The following is a 24,319-nucleotide window of genomic DNA, read 5'->3' as shown; positions in this document are numbered from 1 at the left end:
TTTTGTCAGATGAACCTGAAATTTGAGGCCAAAGTCCGTCCTTTTTCTATTGTTTGTGAAAAAAATGAAAGTAGGGATTAACACCTGTAAAAACGTTTATGGATGTGTCAATTATGTCCAAACATACAATAAAACTATACTTATTTAATTTTTTATTATTTGTTAAGTTTTTTTGTTAAATGGGCAGTTGGTTAAAATTTGTAGAAAAAAACAAAATTATATGTTTTACATAGAGAAAGGACTCTTGTCTATAGCTGTGTTGTCAAATTAAACATGTTACACTGTACTTGTCTATTTTGTTTTTGAATAAGATGAATGAATTAAGGCTTAAAAAAGAATAAAAAAATAGCTTTTTTATGAGAATTAAAAGTTATAAGAAATTCTTTGATATTGCAATATACAATGTAATCATCATGATCATAAGTAATCCAAAGTAAGTAAAAGTAATCTAATATAATCGATAACATTTGAAATAAGGTGTAATTGTAATGTAATTCATTACATTTTATTTGCAAATGAATTGTATTTTAAAATTTTAAAGTAATCGACCCATCCCTGAGTGACATCATACCATTATATGAACCCAAAAATAAATTTACAGCCCTTTAAAAATAACTTGCATGTATATAAGTAATACCCCTGTCTGAGAGTAAGTGACTGGGTTAGACATTTTTGTGAATACCGACCCTCCCCTACCGGCCAAACCATCGACAATGGTTTAACAGCACATCATACTTTAAAGGAACAAAACCTAATGAAATGCCATGCTGACCGAAGAGGTCCAACCCTAAACAGTTGGGCCAAAAAATATTCGCACTTGATACAGGTCTGAATTTGGATTGCAGCTAAATATTTGACACATAATAGGTTTCAGAGAACTGAGAATTGGTTATATGATTTGCATTTGTATTCAATTTTTTGCTTTTCTGCAATACACACTATGCTGTTGTGTATTGACACACCCCTCCCCCACCCCTAAGGAAATTAAAAAAAAATAATCCCCCCCTTTTAAAACTAGAGGCTCTCAAAAGCCTGTGTCGTTCACCTTGGTCTATGTGCATATTAAACAATGGACACAGATAAATTCATAACACAATTGTGTTTTGGTGATGGTGACGTGTTTGTAGATCTTACTTTACTGAACATTCTTGTTGCTACAATTATCTCTATCTATAATGAACTTGGCTTAGTAATTACAGCGGAAATTATTTTCTAAAAATCTACAAAAATTTATGAAAAATGTAAAAAATTTACTGTAAAGGTCAATAACTCCTAAAGGGGTCAACTGACCATTTCGGTCATGTTGACATATTTGTAAATCTTATTTTGCTGAACATTGTCGCTGTTTACTATTTATCTCTTTCTATAATATTATTCATGATAATAACCAAAAACAGCAAAATTTCCTTCAAATTACCAATTCAGAGGCAGCAACCCAAAAACAGATTGTTTGATTGATCTGAAATTTTCAGGGCAGATAGATCTTGACCTGATTATCAATTTAACCCCTTGTCAGTTTTGCTCTAAATGCTTTGGTTTTTGAGTTATAAGCCAAAAACTGCATTTAACCCCTATTTTCTATTTTTAGCGATGGCGGCCATCTTGGTTGGTTGACCGGGTCACCGGACACAATTTTTAAACTAGATACCCAAATGATGATTGTGGCCAAGTTTGGTTTAATTTTGCCCAGTGTTTCAGAGAAGATTTTTGTAAAAGTTAACGACGCCGAACGACGACGGACGACGCTGGACGCAAAGTGATGGGAAAAGCTCACTTGGCCCTTTGGGCCAGGTGAGCTAAAAAAGAAATTCTTTCCCTCAAAAAACGGTCATTATCTCAATTCAAATTTGCAAAGGAATTTGCAACCATAATTACCAATTTAAATACATTTTGTATATCATAAAAGTCTAAAAATAGAAAATGACATCACATACGAGTCATGGCTAAATTAATGTTCCTTTAATAGTTAATTAATCAACAGCTAATCACTTCTAAAGTGAAGACAATACAACATTTCTTGATACATAATTTAAAAGCAGTGTTAGGGAGGCAATCCAACCATACACAACATTGTTCTCTAATTTGTTTGAATTACCCCCTTACACTGCTTTTAAATTGTCCATTAACAAGGAAACCCTTGTTTTCCCCCTTTTTGCCCCTAATTCCTAAACAGTTTGAGCCATAACCCCTAAAGTAAATTATTACTATTCCTTTGTGGTATGGAAACTTGTGGTATAATATCAGAGAGATTAAAAAAAAATGCTTATTTGGGCCCTAATTCCTAAATCGTTAGGACCATGCATATTATTTTATTATCAATCATTGGTATGGCCAAGAGATTACCATAACTGCCTTTTGTTTTTAGGTCTTAAGGGATCAAAATCTGGGTAAGGCATAAAATGTGCGCTGGCTCAATTTTTTTGTTTGTAGCCCTGGACCATAAACCCCCAAAATTAATCTGAACCTTCCTGCTGTGGTTATAAACGTTCCGTTTAAATTTCATAGATTTCTATTTACTTATACTAAATTACTAAAAGTTATTGTTCTTTGACCAAATGTCTTCGGTCGACGCAGATGATAACAATGACAGATGATAACAATATAGGACCACACATGTTTTTGAGGTCGTATAAAAACCAGTTGAAAACAGTTTGATAGATAGATAAACATACTGATACAAAAACCGAGTACAATGACCATGTATTTATGTAAACCTTAATTTTAAATACCTTTTTCAACATGATCTATAAAAATTTCTTTCTGTTCTGACGATATCATTTTAACTTTTCCAGTATTCTCTATATACTTTGGACTTTCTATTTCATTTGATGACTTTTGTGTTTCTTTTACTTTCCCACATATATCTATATAATTCAGATCTCCTCTTGATTTCTGATACAAAAATGAAGCTCTACCACTTAATCTGAATGGACTGCTTTCTACTGCATCCTCTAGTTTTGTTCCTGTTTTTATGTTGGGGACACGTACAGTCAGTGGTGTTCCTTCAGGTTGACAATTATCATTATTGCCATGACTGCTGTTGTGACAGTTTTCATTTTTGTTCTCATTATAGTTATCTGACGGCTCAGTTTTAATTTCAATCAGCAGATTTTCTGTTTGCTTTTCCATTATAGCGCTTCAGAACTCAATCATGCACAGCAATAACCAAATATTGATGTTTCTGGAAGACAAAAAAAAAATTGTGCACCTTTTAATGTTGCAAGAACAAAAACATATAACATTAGTGACACTAATATTTTAAGTAACTTAAATATAATTTCCGTGCAATTGGAGATTTCTTGCGTTTGGGCTATACTTGGATATATTGAGCAATACTGTGTTGTTGTGCAATACTATTCAGTTTGGGGGTGTCCAGGGTTGGAATCCCCCTTTATTGGACGATCAATGCAATTGAATGGGAACACATGGTTGGACCCCCTTTATTCTTGGTTGAGAAGTTGGGAACCCTCCTTTTTGGAATGGTCTCCCCTTGGAGTATTAACATTCAAACTCAATCCCAGTCTTTCCTTTGTAGTAAGGAATCTTGCACAATTTTAGAGAGATCAATACACTTAAACATAATTTATTGTCTGGAAACTTACAAATGCTTGTTTTTGGCTCCTTTTTTTGCCCTTAATTCCTGCATGTTTGGGCCAATAACATCCAAACTCAAACCCAGCCTTCCTTTGAGACATGGATCCTTGTCATACAATGTCAAATTTCTAAAGGAACTTTGCTACCATAAACATATAAAAGCCCATTTAAATACATCATAAAAGTATTAAAATAGAAAATGACATCATAATTATGGCTAAAATTAACATCTAAAAATATAATGCCTTCATCGGATCAGCATTTATTAACCGTTATTTCTAAAAATAAATTGCCAGCACCATTAATATTTTGCAACATCAATCTATTTCTCTCTCTTTTTAAAAATTTTAACATGAAGAAAAGCATTTAGCATGTTTAGGGAACTGAGAAGTAGTGAAACACATTTATTCAAAGTTTTTCAAAATATGCATCATAAATGAACATACTGACAAAGGTGACTTTCTATCAAATTGATGTTTTCCCAATTGTATGCATCCCATAAACTGCAGGGTGGCATGAATTAAAATCTTTGGTTATATCAAAGTTCAAACTGAAGTAGGCAGAACTAATGACTGTATTTTAAGAAGTTCACATTTGAAACTTCAATTCTTATCATGTTATTATATACCAAATATATTTTTAACTTGAATACATATCTTTTAATTTACTCACATTTCAATTTCGGCATTAAGATTAAATCCTATGATTTAAGAATAATGCCTAACATTATTTAGGCAAAAGACTCACTGCCTAGGGCTTAGTTTATTGCCTAGTACACCGTAGTAATATTTAATGCCTAATTTCATTTATTGCCACTAACAAATATATAACTATTGAACTCAAAAACTTATGTTTAACTTTTCTCTGTCTTCTGCATTAGATATCAGGCGGTCTCACAAATTAGAAACAAGAAGCAACAAGAAGAAGAATTTACCAACAAGAAGAATATTTAGCGACAAAAGACTATTGCATGCTTTAGAACAATTATATACATGTATTCGTGTTATAGTTTTTTCGCACTGTTTGTCTAATATATTTGATAAACTCAATGCATGCATTATGCACTATTCGTGCATCATTGTCCAAAAAAAAATACAGACATAATTTATGAAATACTATGAACTGAAATCATTGGAATCAAACATTATTAAAACGTAAATAGTTTACATCATTTTATTGTGTGCATTGCCGCCATTAAACATGTTAAACGATATTTATCATGTTTATGCATAGTTTCATGTTAGTTTAAACATATTTATTTATAGTGGTTTGTGAAACCAGTTTTGCAACTTATATTTATCCCTTTCCACTTTGCAGATGCAAGTGCTGTCTTGTAGCAGCATTAGCCTACTCTTTTTTCGAAATCTGCAATGATGTCTTTTACGTGCAAGAGATATGGCCACTAGAGTAGTTGTGCGCTAATTTAGCTCTGCAGTATTTTGGCATTTTGATGTGTTTTTAGAGTGTTAACATAAACAGAAAATATATGTGCATGTTCAGTTTTTGATGGACAATCTTGTTTCAGGACTTAATTGTGAAAAATGTTTTCATTTGAAAAAGATAATGAGGATAAAAACTTTTTAGTGTGCAAAATTGGATTTAATTTTATTAGTATCCATTGTTATCCATTACTTTCACAGTATGTCTCTAGGCAAAACCCAGGCAGGTGTTAAGACTATACAATCATTGTTAGCTGCCAAAAAAACCTGGAGGCAACAAAGATCAGAAGTAAAACCACCAAAGCGAGACAAGCGAACCCATTCAGATGTGTCTGAGGAAAGTATATTGACAACATTGACATTATGAGCATTCACTCAGACCTAAAATATATAAAAAAAAATCCCTTCAGGACACAGTGATCAACTCTGATTTAGAGTCGTTAGTCAAACAAAGCGACTAAAAAGAACTTGTTACAAGTATTGTTAGTCAATTATTGAATACACTAAAAGATTATATCACTGCAGAATTCAATAGTAAGTTAAGAGAGAAAAAAAACAGGACAGTTGCAAGACAATGTTGATTCTCTAAACCTTCTGAAGGAGAAACAAAGGGAGAAAGAAATTAAGATACAGGAGTTGAATGAAAAAGTGGAGGATTGTAATTTAAGAAGTGTGGATGCTTTGAAATCTGCAAATTACAATGAGCAATATTCAAGGAAGCACAACATTCGCATTGTGAACTATCCAGAAAAAAACAATGAACATCTACATGCTGAATTTATCAACCTTATCAAAAAAGAATTGAAGATTATTTTGGAGCCTACTGATTTAATTGCCATACATTGCATTCCTGGAAAAGAAAGGGCAATATGACCAATCATTGCCAAAGTAAGAAACACAGATACGAAAATTAAGATCATGAGGAGAAAATTAAGATCATGAGGAGCAAAAAAGGATTGAAAAATGATATAATGGGAAGCTCCAGAACAGTAATTCAGTAAAACTTGTAACCAAAGAATAAAGTTTGACTTGATTGACAATATAGAAGAGAAAATTAGAAAGAAAACAGCTTCGTGAGTTGTTTTGAAATACTGATCTTAAGAAGGGAGACTCTTTTTTAAATTGTAAAAATGTTGGTCTCATCTGTTTATGTTACATTTCCATTCCATTGTATATGAGCAAAGTTGAAAGTTTTTATGATAAGGGAGATAATTTAATATATTTTTTCAAGATAACAAACAGGTGTTTCACCCTTCCATTCAAGTTACTTTTACCAGGCTACACCTCTGTGACTTCAATAAATTAATAAATAAAGAAGCAATCAATTCATTCTTTGCTTTAAATCACTATTAGACTACGAATTTTTTTTCTTTCTAACTTTGAGTAAGATAATCCTCCAGTCTATGTTGATACATTTTTTTTGTTGTGTTTTTTTTTATTAATTTTTAAATACCGTTCATAATTTACGCCAATACTGTGAAACCAATCTGATGTGATTTGTACATTATCACCAGTGTCATTTTATTGTATGTGTGTTGTGTGTATGTGATTACAATATGCACTTTATTACTGTTTTACAATTAACTTATTTGCTCTCCGGTTTATGTTCTATATATATAAACGAGTCTAAATTGAAAACTACGTTCAAACCTATGACTGCGTTGGATAAAAACCGCAATTTTTATACGTGTGCATGTCAAACAAATTTCGTTGTAGAAGGGTCTAAAAACAGCACAAACAACATTTTCCAAAAGACCAAAAGAGTGAAAAAGTATATTTAAACAAAACGCATTTGACTAACAGGTCGAACAACTGATGTTCTTTAACCCTGCTGACTGCCATTGGCGATTGCCAAATAAAATTGATCACAGGTTGAAACAAAATGGATCTTATTATAAATTTAATACGTCACAGAAAAAATAAATTGTTAACTTGTGGACAGGATGTTGTGCCACAAACATTCGGTGTCAATATTTCTTTAGTACACCATATCCGGATTCACAAACATTCGGTGTCAATATATATATATATACAACTCGTCTAAACGTCAACCCAACAATGTTAGATCTGTAAATTTGCTTTCGCAAATTTTTGGTTCTTCCCTCGCCGGGATTCGAACCCATGCTTCTGTGATATCGTGACACCAAATCGCCTGCACTGCAGCCGTCCCGCTAGACCACACGACCACCTGGGCTCTATATATATACATAACCTATGGGAATAAATAATAATATTACTATACTATCTATGAATGTAAGGGTTTTATTTTCTAATAAAAGAAAAGATTGCATGTCTTTGATTGGGCAAAGGGCAAACATGCTTCAATTATATGTTTTCAAGAAACACATAGCAGTAAAAATATGGGAAGAAGAATGGGGCAATACTTGCATTTTTTGTCATCATAACAATAGAAGCGCTGGAGTTAGTATCATGTTTAAAAAGGGTTTAGATTTTACTATACATGACACTAAAGGAGTAAGTTCGGTAAGTGCCATATTCGGCCCCAATTATAAAGTTCATGGTTACAAGACAATAATTGTTTGAAGTTGCCTTAAAGACATGTGAGAAGGTTAAACAGAGCTGTTTTTGTTAAAGTTTAATTCTAACACGTTGATTTTTACATCTCAAAAAGGTCAAGATAAGGGATTTTGGTGAAATTTGACAAAATCAGCTGGATTTCAACCAAATAAAGGACCAGGAAACATAGAGCGCAGGCGTCGACAAGCTTAATATTTAAATAAGACATGTTAAATGTCTTCACAAACATTATTTTAAAAGATCTTTGTTGTTGATGTATGCGCTCTATGTTTCCTGTCAAATAATCTTTGGAAATTTACCCATTTTCATTGATTCTTTCGTGAAAAATCAATATGAGTACAACTTGTGACGTCATAATGAAACGCAGAAACGTAAAATTTTCAACAAAATGGCTTATTTCCTATCTAGTATTAGCTATAATTTATCGTGATATTGATCAATAAATCCTAATTTGAAATTTACACTAAAAAGGGGGCATTTTTAGGACCTTATCGAACATACTCCAGAATGGTCGTTATATTGTTATTGATATCACTTTATTTGAGCAGAGATTGACTTTAGTTTGTCTATATGGATATAAAACGGATGAACCTGGCATTATTGTTTGATGATATATTATATAAAATAGCATTGTATGCTACTACTAGTATTATTATGTGGTGATTGGAATGTTGTCCAGGACTGCAATCTAAATACATATAACATTTTACATAAAAGAAATCCCAAATCTCGTGAAAAGATTGAAGAAATTATTGAAAAATTAGAATTATTAGATCCTTGGCGAACATGTCAACCTACGGACAGAAAATTTACTTGGCGTCAACCATCTCCTATTAAACAAAGTCGACTAGACTATTTCTTAGTCAATGAGGACATATATTCTCTTATAAAAAACACGAAGATTATACCCGGTTATAAGAGATCATTCTGCCATTGTCTTTACTTTTCCTGCCAGTCTTGCTAAGCGGGGAAAGGGGTATTGGAAATTTAATTCACAACTTGTAAGAGATGTTGAGTATGTTGAGAAAATTAAGACATGTATAAAAGATACTATTCCTGAGTATTATCTTTCAGGTGACATTCAAAATTGTCTCGATGTTAAACTTACATGTAATGATCAATTATTTTTTGAAATCCTGAAGATGAAGATCAGGACTTTGTCTATTTCTTATAGTATTGAAAAAAAAGAGAGGATATAGAACCTCAGCTTAGCTTGAAAAAGAGATTGAACAATTAGAAAATTTTATGAATATGTCACCAAATGTTAATGTTCAAGCTGCTTTATATGGGAAGAAACTAGAACTAGAAAATAAAAGGGAACAAAAGATTGAAGGTTTACTCCTCAGATCAAGAGCAAACTGACATGAAAATGGAGAAAAATGCTCCAAATACTTTTGCAAATTAGAGAAGAGTAATTTGATTAAAAAGACAATGGCTGAATTGATTGATGACCAAGGTAAACATATTTCTGAACAGTCAAGCATTCTTTTTGAACAACAGAAATTTTATAAAACTCAGTGTTCAAGCAGAAGATCTGACAGGAAAGACAACTTTTTTTATAACATTGAGAATGGAAATGGGGAATGTGTCAAAGAGACAACCCGACCGTAGAAAAAAAAAACAACAGTAGAGGGTCACCAACAGGTCTTCAATGTAGCGAGAAATTTCCACACCCGGAGGCGTCCTTCAGCTGGCCCCTAAACAAATATATACTAGTTCAGTGATAATGAACGCCATACTAATTTCCAAATTGTACACAAGAAACCAAAATAAAAATAATACAAGACTAACAAAGGCCAGTGGCTCCTTACTTGGGACAGGCGCAATAATGAGGCGGGGTTAAACATGTTTGTGAGATCTCAACCCTCCCCCTATACCTCTAGCCAATGTAGAAAAACAAACTCATATCAATACGCACATTAAAATTCAGTTCAAGAGAAGTCCGAGTCTGAAGACAGAAGATGTTACCAAAGAAAATAAACAAAATGACAATAATACATAAATATCAACAGACTACTAGCAGTTAACTGACATGCCAGCTCCAGACTTCAATTAAACTGACTGAAAGATTATGATTTCATCATATGAGCATCAGGCACAATCCTTCCCGTTCGGGGTTTAGTATCATACCATCATAACATATATGAGAAAAACATAACCCGTGTCATGCCAACAACTGGTTTTTGAATAAATGTGTTAAGTTCTGACGCAAAGACCCTATGAGTGAATCAATATTAACGCCAAAACATGCAATCTTTAATGACCTGACAACAGTATCGTAACTATATCCCTTCTTAATAAGTCTATTAAAAGGTTTTGTTACTTTCTGCTGTGAATACTGACCAAAAATACCTTTGTGCTTTATGAAGAATATTTCCATAAAACATTGGATGTGGAATACCTGAATGTATAAGAAGTCTGCATGTTGAGCTATATTTACGAATGATGTCCTTATACCGATTATAAAATTTAGTAAATGTTTTGACTAGTTTGTGATATCGAAAACCCTAATGTAATAATTTTTCAGTAATACATAAACTTCTCCCGTTAAAATCTAAAACATTGTTACATACATGAGCGAATCATACAAGTTGAGATATATAAACACCGTAAGATGGAGACAAGGAAAGTCACCATCTAAAAATGGATAATTAACGATAGGAAATGAAAAATCATCTCTTTTATCATAAATTTTAGTATTCAGCTTTCCGTTAGTGATATCAAGATCGAGGAAAGGACAGTGGTCATTGTTAGTATTAGCTTTATTTAAAGTAAGTTCAACAGGATACATTTCTTCAATATACATACTGAAGTCGTCATTATTGAGAGCAAAAATATCATCCAAATATCTAAAAGTATTATTAAATGTGTGTATCAGATGTTGTTTCGATGGGTCTTTGCTTATTTTTGTCATAAATTGTAACTCATAGCAATACAAAAACAGGTCCGCAATAAGTGGTGCACAGTTAGTCCCCATTGGAATTCCGATAACCTGACGACGATATACGGAATCCCAAAAGCGAACAAAAATGTAATCTAGTAAAAATTCAAGGGCATATATAGTATCAAAGCATGTCCAATTGACATAGTTTTTTTGTTTGTTGCTACTAAAAATGACCTAAAAGAGTTTGAACATATATATTCACATTCTGACTTTTTAAATGCCCATTCAATTAGGTGTGTGAATTTTTTCTTAATGAGAATGTGAGGCAATGTGGTATACAGGGTAGAAAATTCAAAATCACCAAATATAAGCATGCAATTTATCAAGTACTTTCATCGAGTTCTTGACACCCCAAAAGTAATTTATTCCACTATTTTCGAAGGCCTTATTTGAATAATTTATTATCAGGTTTTTAATTGTACCAAGTGTGCTGGTAAGAAGAATAGACAATTTAGTAGTGGAACAATGGCTTGAAGACGAAATAAATCTATATTTGTAAGGTGTTTTGTGTAGCTTCGGAAGCCAATACATAGTTGGGACTTTCATTGTATTTGGCCCTGCTTGTAAAGCGATAGCTAAAAGTTTATTATTGTTACAGATGTCGTTTTCTGAAAATGGAGTCAGTTGGAATGTTGGTGAATTGGTGATTTCTTTTTTCAGAACCTCAATGTAAAATTTACGTCAAACAATAATGATATTATTAGCAGCTTTATCGGCCGGGACAAAAACAAATTCCTTGACTAGTTCTTTTAGTTTATGTTTGATACGAGAAATAGGTTTATTATGGTTATTGTTAATAGTAAAATGTTCTTTAAAATGTTGAATACGTATATCAACTATCTGGACTTCATTACTGAATTAAAAAAAGGGTCCAAAGATTTTTTTGTCAGCTTTTTCCCGTTTTATCCATTTCATACAGGAAGTATGGAGTGAGTCGTGGATGATATAACGACACTCATTCCAATTAATAATCGACGGGGGACGATATTTAGGTCTTTTTTATATAGATAAATTAAGTAGTCTAAGAAAAGCAAAATGAGTATGTTAAATTTGATGTACATGCCTTTTTGTGCTTCTTCGTAACATTTGTTGTTTTTATAGTGATATTAAGATGATAACACAATATTGACTGATGTACCCCTATTTTTGACATTTTTACTCTTTGAGTATGTTTGTTTTGTTCATACATCGTTGACAATGTAATGGAATTTGATGCGACTGTCATACAAGTGAGAGGTTTAGCTAGCTATTAAACCAGGTTCAATCCACCATTTTCTACATTAGAAAATGCCTGTACCAAGTCAGGACTATGACAGTTGTTATCCATTCATTTGATGTGTTTGGAATTTTGATTGTGCCTTTTGATTTTTTATTTTCCTTCTTGTATTTTCCTCGGAGTTCAGTATTTTTGTGTTTTTACTTTTTACTGAGGAATAATTTTAACTCGCGGTCTTGAACGATGTTAAGATCTCCTGTTATAACGTGGGAAATGGGTCCATAAATGTATGCGGAATTACTACAATTACATGAAGTAGGTGTATTTTCACTAATATTAACATCTTTACACAATTGGTTATAATTACACACAAATTTCCGGGTAGATTTCTTGTAAATATAACAAATAAGAGGAAGCTCAGTATTGTCAAAATATCCAGGAATTTGTTCTTTAACAGAATGATCTTTAAATATACCGGCAATATTTACAAAATCAAAACCTTTATTGACATACTTTATTTTAATAAAATGTTTTTTATGATCTTCAGGGCGATCAATTTTGTAATATAGTTTAGAACAACAATATGCCATAATAATTTGAACAATTTCATTGGACTGCTATATGAAATTGTGTTGCATTCCTCCAAAATTTTATTTAACTTATTCACCTGTAATGAACAGAGTTTTGTTAACAGATAATGTCTGCCGTTGTTTTTTGAAATAGAAATTAGGTCCGAAATATTGGTATGATTGGTCCGAAATTTTCTTTGATTGCGATTTGTTCTGCGACCGTGAGAATTGTTTTTACAAACAGTTTTAGAAACTATATCCAAAATGTTAACGAAATCGGTTCTAGATATATTACCAATTCCCATGATATTATCATTAAAACCGAGAGGGTAGACTGTCTGTAATTTTTTAATCCAATTTAATTCAATTATTTTCCGTGATCGTACAAACTTTGAATGAGATTCACCAGGCTGCTTATTTACTACTTCTAAAGGTTGAACTGCTAAATATTTAAAAGGATGGCTGTGCTTCTTAAGGTGTTGATAAATGATACTTTTGAATTTATTTTGTCTTTTAAAACGATATACTAGTAGATGTTCTTGAGTGCGTTTAGATAAATATCGTCCAGTTTCACCTACGTACTGAATACCACATCCCAGTTTGTTTCATGTGAGTAAATTAATAATACTGTTCGTTTTTCAAGTTATATCAGTTTCAAAATTCAAAGAAAATGTGCGACCATTAAACGTGGACCTTACCGTATTGTTGGTGGAAAGACGGGAACATGTAAGTCATTTTTTTGCATGACACTTATCGATAGAAGGGTTACCACGATTTTCATTGTTAAAAATGTTAGCGATGGTAGCCTTTTAGGATCTTTTTAGATAACCGATTTTGAAGATTGAGACGTGTAGATACCCTTTGAACAAGTTTAGTATGTTTCCATTTCTTAGCTTCATAATTATTTTTTGTTAGTGAATTATATAATAAGGGAGCAAAGACTGGCGTCCAGAATATGAACCAGCATACAATAATTTAAGTTATGTAAAATTGATAAATCTGTTAGCTAAAAATGTCAAACGCTATCAGTATTAGTTACCCGAAACAGATAGGGTATATCAGGGTAGGACTGATGGCTGACTAAATAGTAGAATGGGGCTGAATATTGAAATACTACTTTTTGATAATAATTCCTAAAGTAATGAACTAGAGCATTTCTCGCTCGGACACACACTCCATAATCTAGTATATTACTAGTATAAGAGCATAAACCTGAAGCACGGGGAGGCACTCTACTGAAAAAAACAACAGCAGAAGGTCACCAACAGGTCTTCAATGTAGCGAGAAATTTCCGCACCCGGAGGCTGGCCCCTAAACAAATATATACTAGTTCGCCATACTGATTTCCAAATTGTACACAAGAAACCAAAATAAAAATAATACAAGACTTACAAAGGCCAGAGGCTCCTGACTTGGGACAGGCGCAAAAATGCGGCGGGGTTAAACATGTTTGTGAGATCTCAACCCTCCCCCTATACCTCTAGCCAATGTAGAAAAGCAAACTCATATCAATACACACATTAAAATTCAGTTCAAGAGAAGTCCGAGTCTGATGTCAGAAGATGTAACCAAAGAAAATAAACATGATGACAATAATACATAAATATCAACAGACTACTAGCGGTTAACTGACACGCCAGCTCCAGACTTCAATTAAACTGACCCATTCTGAGTGTCACTTATAATAAATGGCAATAATGGTTTTAGTCTGTTACCTATAGCTGCTGAAGCTATTTTAAAGCCAGTATTCAGTAAACTGATGGGGCGCCAAATTACTTATATATCTCCTATCTTTTCCATCTTTTGGAAGGCAAGTAATGACACTCTGATATTGAAAACTAGAAAAATTTCTATGCTCATACCCAAAATATAAAGATCGATATACAAATGGACCGAGATCTCTCCAATTTTTTTTATAAAAATCAACTGTTAATCCATCGGAATCAGGACTCTTACCATTTTTCATATGTTTCAGTGCCAAAGAACATTCATGAAATGTCAAGTTACCCTCACACAGATCACTTTGTTCCTGTGTGAGTTTAACATTATGGCGTTAATATTGATTCACTTATAGGGTCTTTGCGTCGGAACTAAACACATTTATTCAAAAACCAGTTGTTGGCATGACACGGGTAATGTTCTTCTCATATATGTTATGATGGTATGATACTAAACCCCTAACGGGAAGGATTGTGCCTGATGTTCATATGACATGTATGATGAAATCATAATCTTTCAGTCAGTTTAATTGAAGTCTGGAGCTTGCATGTCAGTTAACTGCTAGTAGTCTGTATTTATTTATGTATTATTGTCATCTTGTTTATTTTCTTTGGTTACATCTTCTGACATCAGACTCGGACTTCTCTTGAACTGAATTTTAATGTGCGAATTGATATGAGTTTGCTTTTCTACATTGGCTAGAGGTATAGGGGGAGGGTTGAGATCTCACAAACATGTTTAACCCCGTCGCATTTTTGCGCCTGTCCCAAGTCAGGAGCCTCTGGCCTTTGTAAGTCTTGTATTATTTTTATTTTGGTTTCTTGTGTACAATTTGGAAATTAGTATGGCGTTCATTATCACTGAACTAGTATATATTTGTTTAGGGGTGCGGAAATTTCTCGCTACATTGGAGACCTGTTGGTGACCTTCTGCCGTTGTTTTTTTTTCTACGGTCGGGTTGTTGTCTCTTTGACACATTCCCCATTTCCATTCTCAATTTTATTTTTTATAGAGTTTGTCTTTAGTGCCGTGTGGAGGCAGTAGAGTGCCTCCCCGTGCTTCAGGTTTATGCTCTTATAATATACTAGATTATGGAGTGTGTGTCCGAGCGAACTGCTCTAGATCATTACTTTAGGAATAATTATCAAAAAGTAGTATTTCAATATTCAGCCCCATTCTTCTATTTAGTCAGCCATCAGTCCTACTACCCTGATATACCCTATCTGTTTCGGGTAATTAATACTGATAGCGTTTGACATTTTTAGCTTACATATTTATCAATTTTACATAACTTAAATTATTGTATGATGGTTCATATTCTGGACGCCAGTCTTTGCTCCTTTATTATATAATTCACTAACAAAAAATAATTATGAAGCTAAGAAATGGAAACATATTAAATACTAAACTTGTTCAAAGGGTATCTACACGTCTCAATCTTCAAAATCGGTTATCTAAAAGAGGGGGGCAAGGGGGTCCCAATAACAGCAAAACAGCAAATTGATTTGGCTCATAACAGAAAAGAATCTATTATTGTCTGAATTAACCAAATTTGGTGGTGACAGAGTCTTTTCTTTTCAAAAAGAAAACTGCTAGAAATTCATGGCTATGTTTAATAAGAATTCCTTTTGGAAAGATGTTTTATTTTGCTTACATACTGCAAAGCCTTATACTAAGGCTTGTACAAATGATATACTTTTTGGACCTTTTGGATTATAGCTCTTCATCTTTTATATATGCTTTGGATTTCAAATATTTTGGCCACGAGCATCACTGAAGAGACATGTATTGTCGAAATGCGCATCTGGTGCAACAAAATTGGTACCATTGATTTTATTATCGCTAGATATTTAAAATGTTGTGCCACTTTCAGATTACACTATTTATATGCAATGGAAGGACTTTGGTGTACAGTATATAAAAGACCTTGTAAATGGTCAAAACAAAGACTTCTTTACATTTGAAAAGATTAGATATAAGATTCTTACAAATAATTTTCTGAAATATTACAGTTTAATCTCCAATATTCCAAAATTTATTAAAGATCACATAAAAGAATATTGTGATTCTCAACAGATTGAAAATGTCAACATCTCTGATGCTTTTTGTACTCAGATTATTAATAATAAGAAACCAAAATTTGTGTCTAAGAGTCTTATCGATCATATATTTCAACCTCTGCTTGAAAAATTTCAGAAATGGGAGCAGTTGATAGACTCAGAAATTGAGAATTGGCAAAAATGTTTTATGCTACTAAGAAAGTCTTGCAAAGATATCTACTTAAAAAGCTTTCAATACAAAATACTGCACCAAACAATTCCTACAAACTCTTTTTTGTACAAGATAAACATGATAAAGAAAAAAGATTCTAATTCATGTACTTTTTGTAAACTTGATGGCGAAACTATTATACATTTTTTCTATGATTGTCCAATAACATATCAATTTTGGTCATCATTATTACAACAAATCAGATTGTATAGCATGGATTTTGCCATCAGTAAAAAGCAGATATTCCTTGGTTTCTATTCAGAAAGCTTATTCATGAATCTTTTATTTATAGTAGCAAAAAATTATTAAAAATAGAATAAAACAATATCAGTCATATGAATGAATATTATATTGCAAAGAAAAATAATAATGTTGATGTATATGAAAAATTTTGGACCCCATTACAATATATATTTCCACCATAGCATAGCATAGGCAGATCCAGGGGAGCCCCCCCCCCCCCCTTTTGTGGGAAAAATGACAGTGTTCTCCCCAGGATTTTTGGATAGCACCAGGGTGACGCGTGACAAAAAAAACGAATTTTACAATATTTTGTGTCGCGTTGCGTCTACGTTACACTACATATTCCCTATGTTAGATTTCACCATACATATAGCTATGAACAAGATTAAATTTTGATACAGAACCTTCAGTAAATTAAAAATATTCTCCATAGTTTGAGACCTGATTGTAATAAACAAAACATTTTTTTTTAATAGTTAACACATTATTACAGTCATGAAGATTGCTTTTAAATAATATCTCTTCATTAGGTTAATTAATGCATAGCTTAAATCCTGTGTAATATTGGCTGTTATGAACTAGTCACACATACAGTCCATTAATACCCATCATGAAAAAACTACCCACTCATTATAATATGTCTGTTAATCAATAAAGGTATGATTCTAAAAAATAATTTGCAAAACATTTTTGTTGGTATGTTGTAAGAAAGTTTTCATCCTGAATATTACATTTTAATATAATTTTGAATTCAATTTGTACTTTATTTTTATTTTCAATGAGAAATTATATGTGAGGAGCAATTATTTGTAATAAGCAAAATCAGGGGAAATAACTCCACAATTAATTTTAAACAGGCAATTTTTGTTTACTAAAGACTGACGTAATAGAGTTCAATAACAAATGCTTGCTTGTCCCTCACAAGTCTGTTATTAAAATTATGATCTCTTAATTATAATTAAAACACAAAAAATCATGTACATCAATTAATCCAATCATCAAGGTTAACCTCAACAGGTAAATCGATCACGTGGTGTAAACAATTTACTTGTCAACACTGGATTAAACTGGTTAGAACTGGTCAATTTTCATGTAAAATTTTACACCTGACTGAAAGTTGAAGTCATCCGAAACTTTACCGATTTTAATACGATTTTTTTACCGAAAACTTAGCACCACGGAGAAAAATTATACATCGCGGCAAGAACGATACCACCGCGGTAGTAAATTATACATCGCGGGCCCGTGGTCCTTTAAGGGCCTGGGGAGAACACTGATTTAAAATGTGGTTGATTATATAGGGAATCACTGAAGCATGACTGGAGATCCAGAAACCTTTGTGTTATTTGTGTTAGTAGTCTGATGCACTACACCACGGCTCTAGACTCTAGTTCAAAGTTTGATTGAAGATTAATGATAATTAAAGATAATGTGGAGTTTTCACTATTTACATGTACAATGATTGTGGCGCTTGTAATTGTATAGTCTGACGTGTGTACAAAGTAAACTTTTATGTTTTTTATAAAGTTTACAGTTTTAGTTGTCAGCCATTCAGACTTATTCTCGCAAAAGTATGTGTTGTGTGCAATTGCTAGAATACGAAACGCATAGATCTAGGTTTACCTTTTATTTATTAATCAGAAATTATTCATACTCTGATTTTTATTGAAAACATTACATACACTACCTTTATCTTGCTCTTTATATTCAATAAAAACAGGACAATTCATTTCTTCTTAACAAACGTTTTTTTCTTCATCTATCAATATAATTTTTTTTAAATCACTTTATTATATTAACAGTAACGTCTTATCAAGTGCCTTTAAATGTAAAAAAAAATTGATGCATATTTTATTTAATATATTTATTTGGAATGACTATAAGTAGTTTTCAAAAGTTTTTTTTTTAATTTCTTTTCGCTATATATATATATGTTTTACTTGCACACGTATAAAAATTGCGGTTTTTATCCAACGCAATCATAGGTTTGAATGTAGTTTCAATTTAGACTCGTATATATATATATATATATATACAACTCGTCTAAACATCAACCCAACAATGTTAGATCTGTAAATTTGCTTTCGCATATATACATGTACATGTATTGTCTTCTTGACCATGCAGACTCTTCTTGTAGCTTATTAGTGAGACCTGAATTATGTAAAACTTAAAAGAGCCAAGGCCAATAGTCAAAGCTTTGAATTTGGATCATAATTATGAAATACATGAAAGTAAACCTTATAAGTTAACATGTTTACCCTTATTTAACTCTGAATACAATAGTGTGAGTCTTTTGTTCAGTCAATACATTTTGTAAACACAAAATATTTCTCAGTCTTACATGTAGGTGGGTCTCATTGGGGTTTAAGTGTGATGAGGGATTGCTGATTTTTTTGTAAGCATAACATGTGAAAGTCAAGTTATTGTGCCATGAACACTGGAATTGAAGTCTAGCAGGACACAGGAACTTTATTAGTTGTTAGTGGCTTTGAATTAGCTGTCGGATAACTGTGAGTACTCTCAGATCTGTTCATTGTGTCTTTTTGTGTCGGGATTTATACATGTAAGTACTCGGCCACGTCCACTTGTATTTTTTGTCTATCTGATGAGTTAAGTCTTTTTCAACTGATTTTTATAGCTAGTTCTTAATATTCTTATGTTGTACTGTACATGTTTAACCCCGCCACATTATGTATGTATGTGCCTGTCCCAAATCAGGAGCCTGTAATTCAGTGGTTGTCGCTTGTTTATGTGTTACATATTTGTTTTCGTTCAATTTTTTTTACATTAATAAGGCCGTTAGTTTTCTCGTTTGAATTGTTTTACATAGTCTTATCGGGGCCTTTTATAGCTGACTATGCGGTATGGGCTTTGCTCTTTGTTGACGGCTGTATCATGTATGGTGACCTATAGTTGTTAATGTTTGTGTCAATTTGGTCTTTTGTGGATAGTTGTCTCATTGGCAATCATACCACATCTTCTTTTTTATAATATCAAAAAAATAGGAACTGGTTTTGTACAAAGTATAAGCGGGATACAGGAATATGACATAACAATAAATGGGATCGGGATCAGAACCCCACAATGAGACCACCTCTAACTTAAGTAGACTGGTACTGGTAGTGGTAGAGACATACAAATGATACTTTTTTGGATATATATATGTCTCAGGTCTAACGTATGTCACATGTTACAGACACAACTGTACATCACTGTCTCCAAATCAGTCGCAATTTCTAAATACTATAAGATCCAATTTACTATATAAATTGTGAAAATTGCAACAACTAGCCATAACTACGTTGTTATGATATCAATATCCGTAGACAATACCAAAATTTCAGCGTTCTACTTTTCTGTTGCGTTTATTGACACTCACCCCATAAATCTATAATCTTTAAATATACGAATGCATTTTCTATCCATAACTTTTGCCAAAAGGAAAAACATCAGGTTATTGCTGTTGGAAGAAATCAATAATGGGACAATACATCATTCTAATTTATGTCAAAACTCGGATTTGTATCGAAAGTTCTGATTGGTTAGTTTCGGCATTTCCGTTCTATATTTATCCCTGAAAAAAGAAAAGAAATCGTGAACATATATAAACTTCAACAAGCATCAATTTCCACTTGTGTCAATTTCAGGCAATGATTCTTCTTCTTTTCCTCTTTCAATACAGAGCCGGACTCTTCTTGAGTGTATAATGACTCTTGCTCGTAAAATCATGAGGCCTTTCCTCCTCAATTTATCAAAACCAACTATTTAGGCCTCTACCGTAATTTGGGATCTGAGGCTAAGGAGTTCGAGGTGACCTAGTCCAAAAAAATATGACGTCTTGGAAGGCTATTTTAAATTTTTGATTTGATGCCTTCCTGTGATGTAAGGCGTCAAAGAAAAAAAAATATATAATAGCCTTTCAAGATTTCATAATTATTTGGACTAGAGGTGACCTATCTCCTGTCAATGTCTCTGGCAGGATGGTTTTATAGCCTGGCCTTTACTGAACTCTTCCAGTGTAGCTGCTGTTGTGGTCTTTTCCGGTAGTGTGTTCCATTCCCTGGTTGCTCTTGGGAAGAAGGAGTACCTGTACTGGTCTTTTAGAGTATCGCTGTTCGTGTATGCCGGGTGGCCTCCAAGGAAATAGATACTGCGGAAAACTCCCAGTTTCATAAGTTATTATACATCTATATTAAAATGATTGCGGGTTATACATGTTATATAGGTACTACATGTATATGCTATTATTTTCTATTATATTCTATATATATATTACATATATATGTAGGACTCAAATCTATGGCGGGTTCCAAATCTGTGGCAGATTCCTAATCTATGGCAAATGTGACGTTACAAACGCCAAACAACTCAAATCTATGGCAGATTTTTGTTTACTCCAAATCTATGGCAGATCTTGTGAAAAGGGTACCGTATAACGTCACAATTGAATATACCGCCATATTACATCTTCGCCGCAGATAACGATGGCGGAACCGGCATAGATTTGAACACCATTCAAGATAAAGATATTTCCCTGGCAACAATTTTCGGGTGGTTTAAAGGAAGATGTGACATATTATCCCGAAGATGGAACAAATGCGCTGTACTGACCGAGTCCCGCGATTAATTATGGCGCCGCTATTTTAAGTAACGCATATTTAAGAAAAAGAATTTTTAGAGCCCTTTATAGTTTACTGTTCAGTGTGAGCAAAGGCTCAGTGTTGAAGGCCGTACATTGACCTATACTGGTTTACTTATAAATTGTAACTTGGATGGACAGTTGTCTCATTGGGTTCCAAATCTGTGGCAGATTCCTAATCTATGGCATAGTGACGTTACAAACGCCAAACAACTCAAATCTATGGCAGATTTTTGTTTACTCCAATTCTATGGCAGATCTTTTGGAAAGGGTACCGTATAACGCCACAATTGAATATACCGCCATATTACATCTTCGCCGCAGATAACGATGGCGGAACCCATAGATTTGAACACCATTCAAGATAAAGATATTTCCCTGGCAACAATTTTCGGGTGGTTTAAAGGAAGATGTGACATATTATCCCGAAGATGGACCAAATGCGCTGTACTGGCCGAGTCCCGCGATGAATTATGGCGCCGCTATTTTAAGTAACGCATATTTTAGAAAAAGAATTTTTAGAGCCCTTTATAGTTTACTGTTCAGTGTGAGCAAAGGCTCAGTGTTGAAGGCCGTACCTTGACCTATACTGGTTTACTTATAAATTGTAACTTGGATGGACAGTTGTCTCATTGGCACTCATACCACATCTTCCTATATCTAGTAGTTTACTGTCTACGGCTGGCAAAGTTTCTATGATATATAAAATTACCGGATACAAATTTGATTTAAATCGTCGGCAAATAAAAAAAAGATGTATTAACGATATCGCTGAAATAAATATTATTTGAAAATTCAAACTGTTTATTTTTCTTGGCCGTTACTTTTTTTTATTTTATTTTGTATACATAGCGGCCCAGGATCCTGGTTTGTTATTATTCTGACTTTGTTTTATTAGTTTGTTTAATGAATTCGTTAAACAGGTACCATGCACAGATTAAAGAATGTTTATTTTTTACAGAGCACAAAAAGTCCTCATTTTAATATTGAAGTCTGTATTAAGGCATATGCTTTTATCATTTATGATTTTTTTTTGGTTGACCATTATGGAATGTTTATTTCACAAACATTTATAGACATGCTCCCGTTCACCGGCCGTTGTCGTATTTTTCCACTTGCTCATGACAAGTCATTGGTAAACAATGAACTGAATTGTTTTCCATTTGCACAAAACTTGCCATAGATTTGGAAACAACATAAATCCGCCATAGATTAGGGAATTACAAAACTTGCCATAGATTTGGGATGGCATGACGTCACATTCACCATAGATTAGGAATCTGCCATAGATTTGGAACCCACCATAGATTTGAGTCCTATATATATATGAATCATCAAAAGATTTTTCGTACCATAAATATTTCGTACCGCTATAATTTCGAACCTTATAAACAAATTGCATACACCGTTTCGTACCTTATGGACTAAATGGGTAGCAGATCCGTTCGCGCCCGATACAGTTTCGCACCCTTTGATGCAATAAACTGGCCCTGCAACGTACTCATTCAGATTCAGATGTTCGCAAATGCATGCATCATGCCATAGAAATGTTATATGGAACGTTGATTTGATTGGTTAAGCTGTACTTTGAAACTTTAATAGCTTTAATTCACACTCTAATTACAAGGATTTGATCCTTCATTGCAACAAAATCTGGTTAGCCTGGAAGGGGTCATAGACTTGGATATGAACTTTAACGCAAAGAAATGTTACATGTACATCCTGAGCATAAAGAACAATTAAGTCAGAAATTTTATACCTTCGATCATTTCGATGGACACATTAAATTTTACTCCAACATAATTCATACTTGGGGTAACCGATATCAGAAGATGGACCACCCACATTTCAAATGTAGCCAATAAAGCAAATTAGACACAAGGCTTTCTTGGACGCAACATTAGATTTTTTTGGACATGCATTTTTTATGCAGAAAATGATATTTTTCTGTATAAAGGCAAGTGTCCTCCCCTGGTTAGATTTTTGTTTCATGCATTTCATGCATTAAATAAGCGCCCGGAAAATATTTACTAGGTTTTCAATGATATTCATGATCTATATATTAGCGTGTTAGCGGCAATATTATTAAGTGAAATTAGCTAACGCCTAGGGATTAAGTTATTGTCTGAAATTTTCAGGCATTAAGCTTATTTTCTGAAATCTAATGATGATTATTCATCCTATTGCCGAACATAATTTTAGGCAATAAGTACAACTCTGGAATTTATGCATATTTGGTTATTTATTTTTTATTTAAAGTCGTTTCTTAATACTATTTCTAATATTACATGTAGAACTATACATTTATTTGATAGATCTTCAAATTTAGTAAGTTTAACAGTAAAAAAACAGAATTAACTCATACAAATTCATGTTTTTGAAGTATTACAAAATATTAAAAAGATTTAAAAAGCGATTGTATCCAATTAAAAAAGGGTGGAGATTCTTTAGAGTAATTATAATATTTATTTGCAAATGTGTACACTTCACTAATCGAAGTTTGAACTGGTCAAAAGTGGACAAAATAATGATAAGATATTTGCTCACATTATTTTTTTATTTTTTTTGGATAAGTAAATTTTTTTAGTTAACAGTTCCGCAATTTGTGATAACAAAATGGGTTAAACACAAATTTCTATTTAGTTTTTATATTTATAAATTATTATTTGATGCGTTTAATAAATAACATATTTTATCAGTGGTTTCATTTCCGTTCTCTTGTGGACAGTTGTCTCATTGGCAATCATACCACATCTTCTTTTTTATATATAGGATGAAACTGGTCCTATAGTTTTGCCTTGGTAACATTAAGATTTTCTCTTTTACTCATTAATTTCAAACGTAGAAATAAAATAAATATTAAAACATCATCCACTAACATAATGCAAAGTCAACAACGAATCACAATTCATACAATTGATGAAAGTGAATGTAGTGATAATGATGATGAAACAATTCCGATGAAACTAGTTACCCCACGCCGGAGTACTATAATTCAAAAAGCAAAGAAAATAAGCAATAAGACCAGCTCGCCATCATTTGGTGTTATTTCCGCATTAAGAAGAATTGAAGGTTTACTTCTATCTACATCTGAAGATGTCTCAAATTTAAACGACACTATAAACTGTAACATTGACACTTCAA

General features: G+C 32.9%; 1 protein-coding gene across 2 annotated transcripts in view; it reads right to left on the bottom strand.

Annotated features, from left to right (window-relative positions):
* Positions 1–20,042, bottom strand: part of LOC134681041 (gastrula zinc finger protein xFG20-1-like) — a 30,067-nt gene extending 10,025 nt beyond the window's left edge. Inside the window, exons 1-3 of one of the 2 annotated variants that reach the window (XM_063540425.1) lie at positions 19,916–20,042; positions 18,221–18,292; positions 2,730–3,181 (exon numbers count right to left, since the gene is read on the bottom strand). In XM_063540425.1, the coding sequence (XP_063396495.1) occupies positions 2,730–3,129 (400 nt within the window). In that variant the 5' untranslated portion in view covers positions 3,130–3,181; positions 18,221–18,292; positions 19,916–20,042. The remainder of the gene's footprint in view (positions 1–2,729; positions 3,182–18,220; positions 18,293–19,915) is intronic. The other variant, XM_063540423.1, reaches the window with a different exon arrangement.
* Between the last annotated feature and the right edge of the window lie 4,277 nt (positions 20,043–24,319).

The sequence above is a fragment of the Mytilus trossulus genome, chromosome 8 (genome assembly GCF_036588685.1).
Source record: "Mytilus trossulus isolate FHL-02 chromosome 8, PNRI_Mtr1.1.1.hap1, whole genome shotgun sequence".
In the NCBI taxonomy this organism is placed as follows: Eukaryota; Metazoa; Mollusca; class Bivalvia; order Mytilida; family Mytilidae; genus Mytilus; species Mytilus trossulus.
Note: the sequence above shows the minus strand (reverse complement) of the source record. Positions and strands in the feature narration are given on the sequence as shown.